An 18,607-nucleotide genomic window follows, 5' to 3' on the forward strand; every position below is an offset into this window, starting at 1 on the left:
CTATATATACATGATAAAGTGTATGTGGTAAAATATAAAATACTGGGAAACATGGTGGGGGTTATGATAATTCTTTGTATAACTCTTGCAACTTTCTGTAAATTAGAAATTAATTTTCTGAAGCAGAAATGAATATGTATGAATAGATGATTTGTTTGGGGTAAAGAAAACTATCAGAGTGTAGTGTTTGAGAAGGGCTCTGAGTCACATAGACATGATTCAAATTTTAGTTCTGTTACTTTGTACCAACTTTCAGTTTCCTAACCTACAAAATAACCCTGATACTGACAGCAAAGTTATAAGGTCCGATGTGTATGTGTAAACATGCCTATGTATATATAATTATATTATATATAAATGATTAATTAAAATTAACAGGATGCTTAGTGTAGATTCAAACTCATGGTGAACATTCAGTAAATTTTAGGCATTATCAAGATTAAATGCAATAGAAAAAGCCATGAATGACAGAATTATATATAAGAGATTGCAAATAACACAATTTTTAAAGTCCTGTCAATAAAAGACATAACATAAGCTAATAAATGAAAATTAAAATAGTGAAATGTTATTTTGCCTTATTAAAAAGATTTTTATAAAACAATAATTTTCAATGCTATTGTTAGTATGCTGAGAAAAGCACTCTCACATACTACACAGTAATTACTCTCAGTAATTTTAAACAAATCAAAAATGGAAGTAAATGATTATATACAGGGCGCCTGGGTGGCTCAGTTGGTTAAGCGACTGCCTTCGGCTCAGGTCATGATCCTGGAGTCCCGGGATCGAGTCCCACATCGGGCTCCCTGCTCGGCAGGGAGTCTGCTTCTCCCTCTGACCCTCCCCCCTCTCATGTGCTTGCTCTCTCTCATTCTCTCTCTCTCAAATAAATAAATAAAATCTTTAAAAAAAAAAAAAAAAAAATGATTATATACAAAGGAATAGATCACTGCATTATTTATAGAATCAAAATTTTGGAAACTTGTAAGTGGTACATTCTTTTAGATTACTATGTAGAGTCAAGAAGATAACAGAAAAAAAATCAAGAAAATCTCAATTCTGTAAAAGAGTTTAAATATTTCACACATTTAATGCAATGAAAATTAGTGGAAAAACATACACCAAACTTTTAACAGTTCTTATTCCTGGGGTTGGGTTACGAATAATATTTTTCTTCTATATCATTTTATTTTCTATGATGAGTATGCATTTTTTTTAAATATTTTATTTATTTATTTGACAGAGAGAGAGCACAAGTAGGCAGAGTGGTAGACAGAGGGAGAAGGAGAAGCAGACTCCCCGCTGAGCAGGGAGCCCGATGCGGGGCTCGATCCCAGGACTCCGGGATCATGACCTGAGCCGAAGGCAGACGCTTAATGACTGAGCCACCCAGGCGCCCCAGATGAGTATGCATTTTTATATAATTAGGAGAATTGGCAATATTTTTTATTTTTATTTATTTTTATTTTTTTAAAGATTTTATTTATTTTATTCTAGAGAAAGACAGAGAAAGTGCGCACACACATGCACATGCACACGAGCTGGGAGAGAGGCACAGGGAGAAGGAGAGAATCCCAAGCAGACTCCGCGCTGAGCACGGAGCCGGAGGTGGGGTCTAATCTCAAGACCCCAAGACCACAACCTGAGCTGAAACCAAGAGACCTATGCTCAACCGACTGAGCCACCCAGGTGCCCTGGCAATATTTTTTAAACAACAAAATGAAGTATTAAATTAGTTTCTACTATACTTAGAATAAAGGGTGAAGTTTGGGGAGAAAATATAAAGAAAGGTAACTATCTCAAAGGTTTGAAACAATTGTATTAGAACACACTGGCCATGATCAACTTCATCTGATTTTATTTTTTTTTTCTTCTTTCATCTTTATTTTTTTTAAATTTTATTTTGTTATGTTAGTCACCATACAACATTACATCATTAGTTTTTGATGTAGTGTTCCATGATTCATTGTTTGCATACAACATCCAGTGCTCCAAGCAATAGTGCCCTCCTTAATACCCATCACCAGGCTAACCCATTCCCCCACTCCCCTCCCCGCTAAAACCCTCAGTTTGTGTCTCAGAGTCCATAGTCTCTCATGGTTCGTCTCCCCCTCCGATTTCCACCCCTTCATTTTTCCCTTCCTTCTCCTAATGTCCTCCATGCTATTCCTTATGTTCCACAAAAAAGTGAAACCATATGATAATTGACTTTCTCTGCTTGACTTATTTTACTTAGCACTTCATCTGATTTTAATATTATGAATATATTTTCCTGAGCCACAACAAGCATATAGGCTAAAAGGCAGAATATTATTCTTACCTGCCTTTATTCCAAAAATAACTTAATATTTCAGAACTATAAACTTCTCTACCACAAAAACTTCTCAATATAACAAGGCTACTGTATAAGAAAGATAATAGTTCAGTGATATTTTCATAACCGTGCACATCTGGTGCCTATAACAGTACTCAGGATATAAAACAGTAGTAGTACAATGAATGTAGTGGTAGTGTTGTACTTACCTAATCCTTTAGGTGTAATGCCACTACTGTCAGCAGGATTAATGACCCAGTAGTAATATTTTAATGTGTGCATTAGCTGTAATACTGTTCCTACTCTGCGTATGGTGGTGTAAATGGTAGCAGTTCCAATAAATTCAGCAGACAAGTAAGTGTATAGGGAAAGCTGAACCTAATACAGAATATTAACAGAGCATTAAAATAAATTTAAAATGCCTCAAGTGTTTATATTATAAATATACATTCTAATTTAAATGCAAATTAGTAAAGATGAAGAAAGAACCATTTATTATGAGGTTAAAAATAACTATTTATTAAATATTATTTATATTTTTAAAAGAAAATAATCCACAGCCAACACATTCTAATAAAACTTATTTTAATAAAGGTAATCTGTAGCTATTAACAATGAAATAATTTTAAATGAGTTAACTGATCAAAAGTAACTGATAGGTAGAGCAAATTATTTAAAAAGTTACCTAGACTAAAGCCCTTTATCAAAGTACATTTCAGCAGCTCAGAAGAACAGAACTAACATGAGTCAGCTATATCATATTTGGGAAAAATACACACAGTCTTATATCCTAAAAGTTCACATAATTCCAAATTTTCTTAACCCACTGCCACAGTATCAGAATCTAACCATATAAGTAAGAGAGATGACAAGTCAAACATCTTGCTTAAAAAGTGAACAAAGTTTGAGTTTAGCACCATAATTAACATGCTAAACAATAATAAAAGTCAGACCCTATACAATTTAACCAAAGTTATGTGGAAAATTTGAAAACTGTAAAAGGCAGCTCACATTTATGAAGGATGTCCCTCATTACTGATTTCCACTAGAATATAACAGGGCTAAATTTAGGTATGCAAAATAATAAAAATTTTATGTTAATATATAAAAAACAATGTATATATTTATTTTAAAACAAATAATATTTACAATCATGATATAAACTCTATATTCACAATATAAGCAATTTTACAGTCACAATGATTGTAATTATCATTATATAATTAGTTACCTATTATTTTCTCTTTTCTTAGTCTTAATAATCAGTGTACCAAATCCTTTCTTGGAAAGATAAGAATCACAACTACTAACTTCAGAATGCAGTTATTATATCAAGCTTAAATTACAGTTTCATTTATTTTAATATTTACATATTTAATATTTTGATTGCTGATTCTAGTAATACAACTGTTTCAGGCTGACTATAAAATATGCTGAAAAAATCCAAATGCTTTCTACTGCATAGTTTAGATCCATAACTACAATTTATTAACATTACACTAAAATAAAATGAATGAGAATGAAATTTATACCTTTGCAGGTGTATGTATCCAGATGGCTGGGTTGAATAAAATGTGATCACAAAGCTGCTTTAGCAAAGGTGCTCCATGAGATAAACCATCAAGGTATTTTGCAAAGGATAAAAATTGCTCCAGGACAGCTCTAGTTATATGAACTCTTGATGACTAAAGAAAAAAAAAGATTTTCAAGCTAAAAATATCCAGAATATCAAATTTTAAGATTGCTGACTTACAATAAGTACATATAAATTTTTCATATGCCATACCTAATAATTTAAATATAGAACTATATGTTTCCTTTGCTATCCAAAATTTAATTATATTCAGAAACGTAAAATTTTAAGATAATTTTCTGAATGACAGTTTGTTACCTGAAGCCCTTCCCAGAACAACTGCAGATAAGTAACTCAGGTTAAATAATGCCACTCTCAAAGCAAACTAAAGAAATAAAATAAGTTATGAATAAAAATGGTTTCAACCCATTTTTGTATAAATTGACTAAAGAAGAGATCTCAAAGGAAATTATAATAGAATAAAATTAATTATCATGATCACACACACACACACACACACACACAAGATACTGGGAAAGAGAAGTGCTTTCATGAGATCCAAACCAACGGGCAAATAAATTGACTCCACCATTCCACTGAATCCTTTCTTTATAAAGTCACAAATGAGTTGCACATGGACAAATGCCATGCATCTTACTCAGCATAAACCTTTCAACTTAGCCATGGTACATGAAAAGCAAATCTTACTTTCCTGGAAATACTGTCCCTTTTGGCTTTCATGACCCTCAGATTACTCCCCAGTGCCCTTTGCTTAAAAGATGGGAACAGCTGAAACTTACTTATTTGGCTTCTCTTTTCCATAAAATCATTCTCTCTAGATGATACCTTATGCTTTCACAGCTTCATAGAACAATACCTCTATGCTAAACCTCCCATCAAGATTTTCAACTGCCATCACCAATACATAACCTACTACCAACGCTATTTAGATAAATGACAGACCTTCCAAAACTCAAACCAAACCTTAAAGCCGCATTGTACAATACAGAAGCCACTAGTCATGTGTAGCTACTGAGCCCTTGAAATGCGGCTAGTCCTAGGTGATAAATGTTATAAATATGTATAGACTGGATTTTGAAGATTTAGAATAAAAAATAATGCAAAATATCTTTTATAATTTTTAATTGAGTATATGTTGAAGTGATAAAATTTAGGATATACAAGGTTAAACAATATACATTATTAAAATTAATTTCACTGGCTATGTTTTACTAGAAATTTTTAAATAACAAACTGAGGGTTGCTGGAGTGGTGGGGGGTGGGAGGGATGGGGTGGCTGGGTGATAGACATTGGGGAGAGTATGTGCTACGGTGAGCACTGTGAATTGTGTAAGACTGTTGAATCACAAACCTGTACCTCTGAAACAAATAATACATTATATGTTAAAAAAGAAGAAGATAGTAGGAAGGGAAAAATGAAGGGGGGGAATCGGAGGGGGAGACGAACCATGAGAGACTATGGACTCCGAGAAACAAACTGAGGGTTCTAGAGGGCAGAGGGTGGCGGGATGGGTTAGCCTGGTGATGGGTATTAAAGAGGGCACGTATTGAATGGAGCACTAGGTGTTATACGCAAACAATGAATCACGGAACACTACATCATAAACTAATGATATAATGTATGGTGATCAACATAATAAAATAAAAAAAATTACATATGAGGCTTGCATTATATTTTGACTGGAAAATGCCACCTTAAGAGTATAATTTCAGATGAAAATATTATAGAGGAAATGCTGTTCTTTAAAAGCCAATAATTCTAATTCAAATGTCAAAAATATATCTTACTATACAAATCTTTTTTTCCTCATCTAGTGATCCTTTTTGATCCTCCCTAGGATAAAGAACCACCTACCACTCAACCCCAGAGCACAGGTCACATCACACCTTTCTCTCCATTATCCACTGACTGAAGTCCAAGTATCATTATGGGATAGTTTAGGTCTAAAGGGACTAAACTGTCTTAGCAATTTTACTTCCCATATGGTTTACTTAACAAGGGCAGCTCAATAAATTTGACATAAGCATGCCGTGCATTTCACACTTCTACACAAGGGGCCACGAACTCATATGATTACAATATTCAAACAGTTAACAATGTATGCATTTATGGTAGGAGACAATAATGAGTAGTGAGAACTGCCCAAGGTACCTAAAGGAAATAAAATTCATTACTAGAAAACTTTTCCTTGAGCCAAACAAAATATTTCTTTGGGTCAATTTTGCCTACACAACATGAGTTTGCTTCATCTGCTTTCTCTACCAGGCTCCCTCAACTTGTAAAACCCTTGCATCCATTTCCTTTACTTAAAGGCAGATTCAGTACTTTTCATTTAGTCATACATAGGGTACTTACTATTCGCCAGGGACTCTCCTTGGAACTGTGGAAAGAACAATTAACAAAACTGAAGAAGCCTTGCCCTCACAGAACTTAAATTCTAAGGGAGGAGAAGAGAGGGACATATAATAACATAAAAAAAAATATGTAACAAGTTAGATGTCAGTAAGTGCATGAAAAAACACCGAGGAGAGCAAATTTGTGGAAAAGTGATTAACAAGAGGTTTTACTGAGTAGGGAGCAATCAGTTTGAAGTACGATAAGGCTCCAATGATTTTTTATTACTACGCTTATGTTTGACAAAACACCAGTGGTGAATAGATAAGCAATAGTCCTACAAAATTCAAATCAAGCCTAGGAGCAGAACTTTAGATGAAAATTTTATAAGAAGATATAAAAATGATCCTAAAAAGTAGCTGAATTATTAAAGGGGGGGAAGGTGGAGACAAAAGCAAATAAATCTTTAAGAAAAGAGAAAAATCAAAGTTTGAGCACTCACTTTAAAGGAACTTTAATGAAAAGAATACTTCTAAATTCTAGAACATTTTATTCATAGATAGGTGAATAAAATTAAAACGAGATCATGGTTATATAAAGCTTTAGCCCTTCCTTTACTAGCTATAATTTCACATAGTTTATTATTATAATAATAATATAATATATTTAACATGTAATAATAGAGAATAGAGAATATAGAATTTCACATAGCTTATAATTATTATAAATATATTTTTATTCAGTAATAATGATTTCAGGAACATTAGAAGAGTCAGATCCTGTTCCTAGATAAACATTTTCAGAGATCAGATTTTATCCTATAAAATCATCACGTGCTGGGGCATCTGGGTGGCTCAGTTGGTTAGGCATCTGCCTTAGGCTCAGGTCATGATCCCAGAGTCCTGGGAGCCCTGGATCGGGCTCCCTGCTCAGCGGGGAGCCTGCTTCTCCCTCTCCCTCTGCCTGCCACTCCCCCTGCTTGTGCTCTCTCTCTGTCAAATAAACAAATAAATCTTTAAAAAATAAAAATAAAAAAATTAAATTGTCATGTGTTTATAAAGAATACTAAAGCAATATAAAATCAGATTGGCCATTATGAACATATTCATTTGAGGAAGTAATTCATATTTTGAAAACAAGTTTTTAACTTGCTCTGTTATAAAAAGATATGCTGGAAGCATCACATGAGGCCTTCCTTCCACATTACTAAAAAAAAAGTGTCAGTTTTTTTTATAGCAATTAAGCTCTTGGGTGGTAGTTTTTATTCTAAAGTTGATCTTTAGGAAATATCTTTCTAAACTTGTGGTTTTTTATTGGCCTACTCAAAAATCCTACCAGGCAGAAAATGAAAGTTCCCTTCAATAGCATGTTACCTTTACCACTAAGCAGTATTTCTTCCTTCTGCCTTGCATTACTGTTTATTATTCATATATCTTTCTTTCCTGTAATAAAAGAAGATACTATCTTATTCATCTTTTTTTTCTGTCTGGTACCTGCCATAATCCTCAGCAGATGTTTAACTGAATTCATGTCAAATTCAAGAACAGAGTAAGAATAGGACAGATAAGACAAAGCATAGATTAAGAGAAGATAAAAGAAGATATCCAACTCTGTTTCAATGTGTTTAGTTTGAATGATTGCTTTAAAATATTTTTTATTTTTATATTTGCTTTCATTTCTCAAGTAAAGCAATTTTAAAAACAGTTATACTTGTATAATTGATAGTTAAAAATCTGTAAAATGCATGCTCTCAAATTTAAACTATATGACATTACTTTTGGGTAACGACTGAAGACATAATCTGTACGATGAGTGCTATATGAATTGTGATGGAACATATCTGGAAATAGAATTTCAGAAGCTAGGAAAAAAACAATTGTAACATCCACTCCAGAAGTAACTAAATCAAATAGGAGCAATGGATGTTATAGGGAAAAGTTGCTATTCAGTAAAAAGAGGTCTTTCTCACATTTAGAGCAGCCCACAATGGAATGGATCACCAGAAATGTTCATTTTTATTGCAGAAACCATTCTCTCTATATAGAACATACATTATATTATCAAGTAAATTGTGGGAAATTATCTTAATTAGTAGAGGTACATCATAAATCCTCAACATCCATTTTACTCCTTCCAGGACACCAAAATTGAACTCCAAAAGCCTAATCCAATATGAATCACTTATGTGTTGCTGTTGTGTGGGGGAGACAGGTAGACAGTGATTCATCAAAATTTTCATGGCAGCAAATAATTCAAAGTAGGTCAAGACCTAACCTGAGCAATCAAATTGGAGGGAAGGATGTTGTTCAGTAATTGGGAGAAAGAAGTTCTTCTGTCTACCCCCCACCTGGATGCCTGGATGTAAAAGCCTATAGCACTAAGTCAACCTGGCAACCTTCTTAGGACCACAAAGGATAGTAGCTATAGCGGCAAATAAAATCATGAGTCTAGGAGGCAGAGTCTAGAGGCAGAGCAGACATACAGAAAAACTCTGGGTCCTTGATGACATAATTGAGACTCAGACAACCAAATCCTAAAGCCCACATTAATGCATATGTTTTACTGGCCATACTGCTCTACTCCCCAACTTTCCCCATCCTATTTCCGTGCTTGGGAGGCTCCCCTAGCTATTGGCTTCCTTTGGGTTTGACTAGTTACAGACATCAGCAGGAAATTAAAGGACAGGAAGAAAATGAAGTTGGGGGGACCCTGGCTTCACCCCTCAGGCCAATACACTATATTCTTTTACTGAAGACCATACTCTGGTCAGGTACAATTTCTCCTAGAACGACAGTAACTTTCTTTTTGAGTTATGATAAATGCTCACTCTTCTCACCTCTGCAAACCTTGCTGATTTCCCTTAACAATGCTCACAACTTTTTAAAGAGCCTTGCATTAAACTCTTTTCAATAACCAAGTTTGAGTGTGCTGTATGTTTCCCACCAGGACTATGACTGATAAGCCACCTGTCACTAGATTTCCAGTTACATTAGCAAGCATATTTCCTAAATATTTAAGCTACTTTGAATCAATTTTTTTAAATTAACAACAACCAAAAATATTGAATACATGAGACAACCTCTAAGTTTCCTTCAAACTCATATTTTGGCAAAACAAAACAAAACAAAACAAAGTACCTCAAAAGTTGTTCATGAGACAGTCTAAATGTGATGAATAAGAAAGCCTCTTAACATTAGACTACCTTCCTTGATAACTAAGTTATACCTTCTCAGACAAGGAGATAAAGCTAAGTGACAGTTAACCATTAGCTTATTATTTGTTGATGATAAAATAAAAATGGAACCTTTATTATCTATACTATTTACCCAGCAATTGATGTTTAAAAATAAAACAGTGTGAATATTCATCTGGGAAGGTGAAAAACATATTCTTTGAGGTAATCAGACAAGCATGCAAATGCTTTTCACTTATTCAATTAAATCCAACAAATATTTATTAAGGCAGGCACTCTTTCTTTAGGTGCTGAAGACATAGCAGTAAGGTGAGAATAAAAAAGATACTGTCCCTGCATTCATGAAGCTGAAGCTTACATTCCAGTGAAAAGAGGCAAAAAATAAACAAGTAAAAAAGAAGTCAGAATTGTGTTGTAAAAAATTAGCACAGTAGGGAGATAGTTAGTGATGGTTATGGAAGAAGGGGTACTATTCTATTTAGAGTGATCAGAGAAGACTTCTCTGATAAGGTGTCATAAGCAAAATCCTAAATGAAGTGTAGAATTAAGCCATATTGGATACCTACAAAAAGAATGATGAAAGCAATGGGAAAATGCAAATGTCCTGAGATGGACTCATGCTCATCACTTTAGTTTTTAAGGGAAAGGCAAAGAGGCCTTTGCATGGCCAGTGTGTCTGCAACAGAGAAAGTAAGAAGGAGGACATCAAAGGTAAGAGAATTGTGAATTTACTCTAGAAGGATGGAGCAGTAAGATCTGACACATTTTGGGAAGACTAGTCTGACTGCAAGTGAAAAACAGATTGTGGATAACCAATAGTGAAAGAGGATGATTTTTGAAATAAGATGATATCAATGTGATACTGAAAGGAGTAAGGTAGTAAGTAGGAAGCAGTCATTCATTCTGGGTATGTTTTGATACCAAGACAACATAATTAGCAAGATATGGATTTAGTGTGTGAAAAGAGTCAAAAAGGATTAACATTTTTGGTCTGAACTACTTGGTGAATGGAAATGCTATTAAGTAAGAGAAAATTGAGGGATGAAAGATTTGAGAGGAAAATCAGTCTTTAAAATTTAGAAAGAAGAGGGGCGCCTGGGTGGCTCAGTCGGTTAAGCGGCTGCCTTTGGCTCAGGTCATGATCCCAGGGTCCTGGGATCAAGTCCCGTATCGGGCTCCCTGCTCAGTAGGGAGCCTGCTTCTCCCTCTCCCTCTGCTTGCCTCTCTGCCTACTTGTACTCTCTCTCTCTGTCAAATAAAAAAAAAAAAATAAAAATCTTTAAAAAAAAAAAAAAAAATAAATAAATAAATAAATAAAATTTAGAAAGAAGAGGAGGCACTAGTAGGAGAGAATAAAACAGGAAACCAAGGTAGTAGGAAGAAAACAAAGAAAGAATACTGTCACAAAATACAACTGAAGAAAGCATTTCAAGAAGGAAAAACTTTTACAACTGAAATGTTAACAGGTCAAATAAGATGAAAACTGAGAACCTTAAGATGTTAAGAATATAAGACTACTGGTGACACTGACATGAGCTATTTTAAGGAAAAAAGACTGATTGGAATAAGGATAGATCTAAGACTAAATAGGATTCCAAGAATATAAGGGTGGTTTAACATATCAAAATCAATTAATGTAGTTCACTAAACTAAGAAAAATTTGAAGAAACCTCATAATTATCTCAAACAATGCAGAAAAAGTGTTTGATAAAACTCAACACCTGTTTATGATAAAGAAAACTCTAAGCAAACTTGTAGTAGACAGTTTCTTAATTTGATTTAAAAATCTACTAAAAGTAATCTACAGCATATGCCATACTTAGTGGCTAATTACTGGAAGCTTTGCACATGATATGTGGAATAAGATAGGGATGCTCACTATTACAACTTCTGTTCAGCACTATACTGGAAGTCTTAGATAGTGGAATATCACGGGAAAAAACATAAAAAGAATAAATACTGGAAAGGAAAAAATAAAACTGCCATTTTCTGATAATGAGATTTTCTACAAAGAAATGTTTCTGAAAAATCAACAAACTACTAGAATTAATAGAAGAAGAGCAATATTGGTATTGGTATATAAAAGGTCAATATAAAGACCAATTATATTTCTATGTTTCCATGACAAGTAAAAAAAACCTAACATTTGAAAAACCTCAAGTTATCTAGAAATAAATCTAGCAAAAAGAAAGTTTTCTATATAGAAAACTACAAAAGAGACCTAAGTAAATAGAAGGACATACTAAATGTATGAATTGGAAGATTTGATATAAAGATATCAATATAATACAATGAAAATCCTAGCATTTTTGGTGGAAATTGACAAGCATACATGTATTAATGCCAAAACCCAAGAATAGCCAAAGCAATCTTGAAGAAGAATAAAAATAGATGACACACTATGAGATATCAAAATATACTAAAAAGGCATATAAATTAAGATAGTGTTGTATTGCCTCAAAGAGAAAAACCCACAATAGATCAATTCTGGAAAAGATCCCATTTATATACAGTTATCAAATTTATGGCAAAAATCAAATTTTGATGCAGTGGGAAGTTATCTTCAATAAACAGTACCAGGCCAGCTAGCTACATATTTGAGGGTTAAAAAAGAACTCTGACCCTTATGCCTCATGCCATATACAAAATCCAATTCCAGATGGATTGTAAATCTAAATGTGAAAGGTAAAACAAAATTTTGGGAAGAAAACATAGAACAGTTTCATGGCATTGGGATACATTAGGATCTAAAATGGGATAATCATAAAAGAAAATGAAATGGTGACCTATATTAAAATTAAGGACTTCCATTCATCAAAAAGGTCATTAAGAGAATAAAAGACAGGCCACAGAGGAAGTGATATTCGTGATACATATCCAACAAAGTTCTCATATCTGCAATAAAAACAGAATTTCCATAAATCAATAAGAAAATGATAGACAATTCAAATGAAGAAGGGCAAACACTTTGAACAGGTATTTACCAAAAGAGGGTAACTACTAAAAGACAATAAATGTATGAAAATGTTCAACTTAATTTGTCATCAAGGAAATGTAAATTAAAACATGATCTACAGAATGTAAGACTATCTTTGCAAATCATATTATCAAATGAAGATTAGTATACAGAATAAAAAATTGCTACAATTCAATAATGAAAAGAAAATATCACAATTTTTTTAATGGGAAAAATTTCTAAATAGACATTTCTCCAAAGAAAATATACAAATAGCTAATAAGCACATGAAAAGACATTCAACATGATTAGACAGAATTATTAATAAAAAATGATATGCCATTTCACACCCACTAGGATAAGCTAGAATAAAAAGGACAATTGACAAATGTTGGCAAGGATGTGAAAAAACTAGAAACCTAATACACTGCTGATGAAAATGTAAAATAGTGGAGCCACTTTGGAAAACAGTTTGGCAGTGTCTCAACTGGTTAAACATAGAATTACGGTAGGACCCAGAGCAAAGCAATTTATAGATAGGTATCTACCGAAGAAAAAAAAAATATGTCCACACAAAAACTTGTACATGAACATTCACAGCAGCATTACTCATAACAGCCAAGGTGAAAAAAACACAAACATCTATTGACATCTGAATAGATAAACAAAATGTGTTATATACATACAATGGAGTACTGTTCAGCCATTAAAAGGAACAAAGTACTGACATATGCTACCACATGGATGAAATCTTGTACACATTATGGTATATGAAATAAGATACAAAAAGACAAATATATGATCTCACTTATATGAAATATCTAGAGTACACCAAATCAGAGTGAAAAGTAGATTTCAGGTTGCCTAGGAGTGGGGGTCTTGAAAGGAAATTGGACAAACTGGCAAAGGACATGAATAATTACTCCACAAAAGAGAAAAAGTGGATGTACTATAAATACATATGAAAATATGTCCAATCTTATTCTAATTTTCCAAAAATGCAAATTAAAACCACAATGAGATAACATTTTATACCTAACTTGTCAATATAATTTTAAGGGTATTAATTCTGATAAAGAGGAAGAACTGAATATATGTCTTTTTATTTGATTTAAAGTCTTTTCACTGAATTTATAATTTTTTTAATTTTTTTTTAAGATTTTATTTTTAAGTAATATCTATGCCCAACTTGGGGCTTGAACCTGGAACCCTGAGATCAAGAGTCAAATGCTCTACTGATGAAGCGAGCCAGGTGTCCCTCACTAAAATTCTAATTTTAAGCTAAGTTTTAATTGTAAAAGAATGCTCACTTTAGAATTATGCTGATAAACTCTCAGTAAATAGATGAAAAGTATATTCAAGGGGCAGTTCCTATTAGTGATCTTGTCATACACAGTAATATCACAAAGGCATTTCATAATATCTAATTCTTGTAAAATGTAATTTAACATAAATCTTCTAAATCATTCTTAATACTCTAGATAGAAAAAAAATAGTTTTCCATGAAACCAAATACCTTAATGATAAATGTTACTGAAAAAATTATTTCAATAAAGAAATGCTGCCAATGATCTTAATAACTTAGTAACTTACCACTCCTCAATCACCAATCCTTCAAGAAAGAATACTTATTTCAAAGCAAAGACAGGTTACAAGGATTTCAAAGGTAGAGCCATCTGAGTTGAGAAAACTATCTCCAAAAGTCTTCTCAATATTATTTCCGAAGGGGAAAAATAAGTTTATTCCTCTCACTTGAGGCCTCACCTCTATTATTTCTCAAATAGTTCCATTTTAAGAACAGCTGAATGTTAGAGTTAACTGATAAGAATAGGTTTGAGAGAGCTAATGAGGATGACAGATATTTCCATAGGAAAGAAAAAAGCCAATATTTGTATCATGACTTCCCGCTTTAATTTTTAAAAGAAATCACATGATACAACCAAACTCTTATGAGACCCAGGATTCATTACCAGAATTAGTACAATTGTGACTAAAGCAAAGAAGGTCATAAAAAAACCAAGATACAAATGACACAAAATGGGGAAAATTACACCCATCTAATTTGTATTGTTTATATTATGTAGTGATTACAGAAATGCTACCTTAAATACTCAGATATATTAAAATCAGAGACAAATCACAAACTAATGTTTTGCTTATTACAAAATAAAGATTTTTTACCTTATAATTGGAAAATTAAGCAAAAACAAAAAGTCCATTTAAAATAAAATTGACAAAACTTCTAAGAAATCAGTTTGAATGTAAAGATAGCAAAGAAACAACTAGAAAAAGAATTAAGGGGAAATACTTGTAACTTTGATTAAAGACAGAGGGAAAAAATTTCTTTAGTTTTTATCTTCACTCAAAATTCCTTTATTATATAGATTTCTATAGCAACCAATTTAGTTCCATGTCTACACTTAAGTCTAAATGCAAAACATAAAAGCACATATTTGTGAATTAGCCAACAATAATGAGCAGTCGATGAAAAGAGAAACTATAGAAAAAATATAATTAGGGGTTGTCAGTTGTTCAGCTATGAATACTATACAATAAAACCATCAATACATATCACTTACCTTTTCAAGTAAGTAGCCAATGACTAAAAAGCCTTTTCCACCCAGCATCTGTTCTTGCATGGCTACTGAACTTTTAAGTAGTTCAACCAGGAATGCCAAAAGAGTAGCACTGCATGTAAAGTACAGATAATTTCATTATGTAATTATCAAATGTTGATTATAAACACAGTGTTCCATTTTAGAATTTTATTATGCCAAAAGATAACAACCCAATTCAAATCTAATCTCTATTTTGCTGACAATGATTATTATACCTTATATTGTACAGGAATATATTTTCTCACAAGCATGAGAAAACTAGTCTCATCTCTTTAAAATTAAATATCATAAATCAAAACATAAATTCATAGTTTTTTTATATTCCAAAGCCAAACACTGAAGTTCATCTACACTTACGTACATTATCTGCTTCAAGTAAATCTAACATAAGAAACACACCCACAAATAAATCAATTCTCTACAATTAAGACTTTTATCATAATATTCTTTTGAAGAACATACTATCTTAGAGAATTTTAAAAATGTATGCAATATTGCTTTGGAAGAACACACCTGTTTTTAAAATAAACTTTTCGTTTAGACCTATTTTTCAAAAAAAAATTATATTTTTTAGAAAATATCCAGAGAAATATGCAACATGTTATTTAATATGTCCATATATGCCCTCAGGAAAGCTCATGAGAGCAGAAAAACAAATGTCTGTATAATATTGAAATGAAAATGGCAGTTAATTACACAATGTATACACAAACACATAAAAGCACACAAAGATAAGTGCCAGACAAAGATAAAGCACTTGATATGTCTGTTGAATGAAGAAAGAAACGAAAGAAAAAATGATTGCATTGAATTAAGCTTTGATAATGTATTACTTCACAAAGTTACAGTGGAAATTTTTCAACTAGCAGCATTAATAGATGATGGCATTCCTAATTAAGAAAATATATATTCCTTCATTGTATATGCTTATTGTAGTTTATAACAATAAATGACAAGCCAAACTTCAACAGCAATTAAAATATCTATTTGCTGTGCTTTGTAATATAGCCTAAATTACCTATTTATATTCACAAGAAAGGGTAAAACCACAAATTCCTAAATATATTTTAAATTCACAAGTACTCATTCCTGCAAGGAATTAAGAAAATTTGTTAATGAGGAAAACTTGAAAATCATTAATTCCAAAAGTGATTCTATTTCAAGTTATTCTAGCTCTTCTGGTTTCAATAAAATTGACAACACATTTCTCTGATAATGTGCCTATTCTTGTTCAAATCAGAAACAGTCTCATTGAAAGAATCAATAGCAAAATTATCATTATTATAAAAACTGATAGTTTAATGGATTACATGATATCAGCTAGAAAAAATATAGTATATCTGGAAATAAAGTACTTCATTACAGGAAATTAAAATTCAATTACATTAATTGGCCCTATTTCTTTAAACCACACAAAAAAAGTAAACTTGTACCACAAGGCAATGATGTTCTTTTACTTCGTCCTATAGTTAGACATTTACAAATAAAACACAACTACCAAAGAATCTCTTGGGATTTTTTTAATGTTTCTGTAAAGAAGAACAGCTATTAGGTAATCTAGTCCATTTTTAATGAATTGTATCAATAGTAAAAGCCACTTCACAAATAATTGCACAGGTACTACTGCACAAAATACTTCTGCCTAAATATTTGAGAAGAATAAAGAACCACTGCATAGAGATTACACAATGTCCTAATCTTTTCATGGAATTCTTACCTACACTTGAGTTAATGATGTAGGGGGAAAGATTACTAAAATTCCTAAAAATCAGCACTGCCAAAAAGAAAGACTGGAAATGCCTATGGTCCCTATGGTCCATGAAAAAAATGCAAAAAATATTTCTTACAATAAATTACTCCTATGTAGAACTGTCTAAAACTACAAGGATGCCATGGATTTTCTTATTCTTTTATGTCAGAAGGACTACTCTTTCTCAAATATCTAAGGAATTAGCTCAGACTTCTAATCACAGTGGAGCTCCATTACAACATCAGAAATATTAACTTTATTCCAAAATCTTAACATATGACTATGCTACCCATATAAAGTTAATTTCACTTCAGTTTTAGCTATGACAACGATTGAAATGTCAAATGCATTCACTAACAAAAGTATTTTAAATTTACACCTAAAACTGAATGCAATAGCAATACCACATCTTTTCAAAAAAAACTCTTTAAAATAGGTATATTTGACATGGTGGATGTAATAGTAAATAGATGGCCATCTTCGAAGAGGTACATTTTCAAACATAATTTAACAAACTTACCAGTAACTAAAATGCATCGGATTGCTGCAGGGCTCACAATAAACTTGCAAAATTCTGTGTACTGCCATACAAAATTTCTCTCCATTCTTGCCTATTTCCAACTCCCCTAGATACAAAGGCAAATATAAAGGATACTTCAGCCCATTCCTATATCTCCTACATACCACTTCCTGTCTAGACACATCAGTTCATCTGTAGAGGATCTAAGTATATAGGATAACCGAAAACCAAGTATCTGTCAGCCAAAACTAGTATACACAACATAGAAGATTCTCTTGAAAAGTATAGCAATACCTAGAAAGAGATTTTCATGGAATATTTTACCTGATAGACAAAAAGTGTACTGACTTTTATCTCATAAAGTAAAATTGCTAAACTTTTCAATAGACACTACTATAACATATCATGTTCTATACGTAGTAATTCTACTTCAGGAATAGTTAAGGGTCTTTAATAATCCTGTCTCCCTTTAAGGAAAATGACACTAACAATCTATAGGGTTATTCTTAAAAATAATTACCATCTTCCAGTTCTTAATAAGCTCCCATTAAATTAGAAAATAGTATTTATTTCAAGTAACATACTCATAAAGGGCTAAGCCTTAGGAAAAATGAAGAAAATAGTATAATAATACCTCCAATGACTTAGCATATTTATTATCTCTCTAGAGCTTTCTGGTCCATATTATTAAAGAATACCACATAGTCTTGGCCCACAAATACCTGAGAATATTTAAAAACTATGTAAGAACATGACTAATTTATGTTTCTAATGAAAAATATGTACTATATTTAGGTTCCATTAAAATTTATATATAAATTTTGACTTGATTTTAATATAACTTTATCCATTTCAGTTTGTCTATTATTTATTTTTTAAAAGAAACTAATGTGAATAACTCATGTCATGTGATCCTAAAACTTTTGTTATCTTTGAGGTATTTGATTATTTAAAGATGTAATATAAAGACAGACCTAATGTATAACTGAAATGACTGAGATTGAATATGTAACTTAAGTTCAGTTCAAAGGCAGTTCTTAGGATACAGAAACTGGCTTTTCAATCTGCTTTGTACTGAAACAAGCCAAGTACCTCAGCTAGACGAACTGCTTAAATACACAGAGAAGAATGGAATTCATAATGTAAAAAATTAAAGATTGCCCAAGATCCAACATCTCCTCCCCTTTTAAAAGGATGTTTTTAATATCTTAAGAAACACTATGGACAAAGTAATTGCCAGAATAAATTCAGAAGTAGATTAAGTTTCATTAAGATTAAGGTACCAGTAAGGGGAGAAAATCTTTTGATTTTTGTTCATAAGGTTTCA

The 18,607-nt window shown here is 32.2% G+C and overlaps 1 protein-coding gene across 11 annotated transcripts in view; it reads right to left on the minus strand.

Annotated features, from left to right (window-relative positions):
• The window catches only part of NBEA (neurobeachin), a 696,015-nt gene that overhangs the window by 514,081 nt on the left and 163,327 nt on the right, over nucleotides 1-18,607 (minus strand). For 10 of the 11 annotated variants that reach the window (XM_032403205.1, XM_032403204.1, XM_032403196.1 and 7 more), the window contains exons 11-13: nucleotides 14,972-15,080; nucleotides 3,847-3,999; nucleotides 2,524-2,692 (exon numbers count right to left, since the gene is read on the minus strand). In XM_032403205.1, coding sequence (XP_032259096.1) covers nucleotides 2,524-2,692; nucleotides 3,847-3,999; nucleotides 14,972-15,080 — 431 coding nt within the window. Of the gene's footprint in view, nucleotides 1-2,523; nucleotides 2,693-3,846; nucleotides 4,000-14,971; nucleotides 15,081-17,280; nucleotides 17,387-18,607 lie in introns of all 11 variants that reach the window. The other variant, XM_032403203.1, reaches the window with a different exon arrangement.

This window comes from Phoca vitulina, unplaced genomic scaffold (genome assembly GCF_004348235.1).
Source record: "Phoca vitulina isolate PV1807 unplaced genomic scaffold, GSC_HSeal_1.0 scaffold5, whole genome shotgun sequence".
NCBI lineage: Eukaryota > Metazoa > Chordata > Mammalia > Carnivora > Phocidae > Phoca > Phoca vitulina.